This window comes from Empidonax traillii, unplaced genomic scaffold (assembly GCF_003031625.1).
Source record: "Empidonax traillii isolate 1590-97213 ecotype Southwest subspecies unplaced genomic scaffold, ASM303162v1 scaffold992:size1346157, whole genome shotgun sequence".
Taxonomy (NCBI): Eukaryota; Metazoa; Chordata; class Aves; order Passeriformes; family Tyrannidae; genus Empidonax; species Empidonax traillii.
In genome coordinates this window covers 1007467-1009099 of record NW_020956185.1, presented here as the reverse complement: position 1 = coordinate 1009099, position 1633 = coordinate 1007467, and the positions used below count along the sequence as shown (strand labels likewise).

The 1633-nt window shown below is 56.1% G+C and overlaps 1 protein-coding gene across 2 annotated transcripts in view; it reads left to right on the top strand.

Moving 5' to 3' along the window:
- The window catches only part of DISP2 (dispatched RND transporter family member 2), an 18559-nt gene that overhangs the window by 6213 nt on the left and 10713 nt on the right, over window positions 1–1633 (top strand). For both annotated transcript variants that reach the window (XR_003573495.1, XM_027903708.1), the window contains exon 2: window positions 584–1030. Coding sequence is in view for 1 of the 2 variants with exons in the window: in XM_027903708.1 (XP_027759509.1) it covers window positions 584–1030 (447 nt within the window). In the remaining variant the exon portion in view is untranslated. The remainder of the gene's footprint in view (window positions 1–583; window positions 1031–1633) is intronic.

The window sequence follows — 1633 nt, the reverse complement described above, 5'->3', positions numbered from 1 at the left end:
GCAGCCCCTGTTACAGTCACACGCACCGGGTTCACTGCTGGGCTGTGTCAGTGCCAGGCATGACTCACTCTCCTGCTGTCCCAACGTGGAGCAGCGCCAGTCCTTCTGCAGAGCAATCACACTAATTAATCCTCCCAAGAAGCACAGATAATTGAGTGGCTTCTTCACATGCAGATTCCTCTGTTTTGTATCCCCAGGGCTCTCTAATCCCTCCATGATCCTGAGTTAGGTCCCTGCTACTATCACCAGCCAACATGTTCCGCCCCCTTCACAGTGAAATGTCTTGGAGAATTGTTTGGGGGGATATTACCCAATGTTCCAAACTTTTGGAGCAACACAAACAAAGATGTTATGGATTCCAGGATTCTCCATCACCTGGGATCCCTGAGTGAGTCAGGGATATCTTTATAAAAAGAATAGTGCAGCTCAGCCCTGAGGCTGGCTCAGTACAGCACAAGGTGGGTGAGGTTTAACATTTGTGTTCCGTGGGAGGGCTGTGAGAGTCTCCAGTTCTCAGGATGATGCTTCCCAGTGCAGCCTTTCAGCCTCCCACTCTTTTACCTTCCCTTCATTTCTCTCACAGAGAAAAACAAAATGCAGGACCTTGCCAGACCTGCCTTGCCATGCCAGAGATTGGGAACGCTGAGCTCAGCTACAGCGGCACTTCCTGGGAAAGAATCTGCCCAGTCCATCACTGCCCCATCCCCATGTCCCCCAGGCTGGGGGGGGACAACCTGCCCTCCTCCAGCCACACTCTTGGGCCAGTCTCCACCCAGTCCAACGGCCAGGTGCCATCCAGCTCCCAGGACTTGCAGCAGCACCACCTATACCATCCCTGCAGCCAGGAGGAGCCCCAGGGCAGCTACGGCCTGCCCTCGCTCCCTGGGCACGGTGAGAGGCCCGTGCTGTGCTCCCACCTTTCCAGTGGGGAGCCTGTGCCAGCTTCCCCCCACGAGACCTCGGAAACGCCCTGGAAACAGTGGTCCCCCGGGCAGCGGCGGCCGGTGCAGCATCACGTTGTCACAGTCAGGTAAGAGGCATGTGGGGAGAGGACCAGGTGCTGGGAAGCGGGAGGGATAAGCAGGGTCTGAGTGAGGAGGCACCAAACATGGGTTTGCTCTTCAGCTGCCCCAAAAGGCACAGAGGGATCCAGTCTACTCTCTGCCTCTGTGGTGGGTGTACACAGAGCTGCCATTTCCACAGCAGGGACCGCAGGGACTTCCTTCTCAAGGCACTCACTGGCTGAAGCCAAGGTCACTTGGCTGCTCCCAGGTCACACAGCTGTGATTATGCCCATCTCCTGTGGCCTTTGTATTTTCTCTCTTCACACTCCAAGCCACCCAGTTGCCAATCCTTTCTCCTAGCAGTGATAGGAGCAGAGTTCATTTCTTTTCCTGCCCCCACAGAAGCTGCTGCCTGTGCTGGAAGGGAGTGGCAGCTGAGGGTAATCACTGGCTGAGCAGTGAGAGATTCAAAAGGGAGAAGGTCAGTTGGTTTTGCAGGCTGGGCATCACCAAGGGTGTCGTCCGTGACAGAATCGGCAAACCTCACTTGTATGCAGAGCTGGGTGACAACAGCCTGAGCTGGACCCTCTGCTCCTCCCAGCCAGCACCATCCTTCCCGTGTCCCTCCT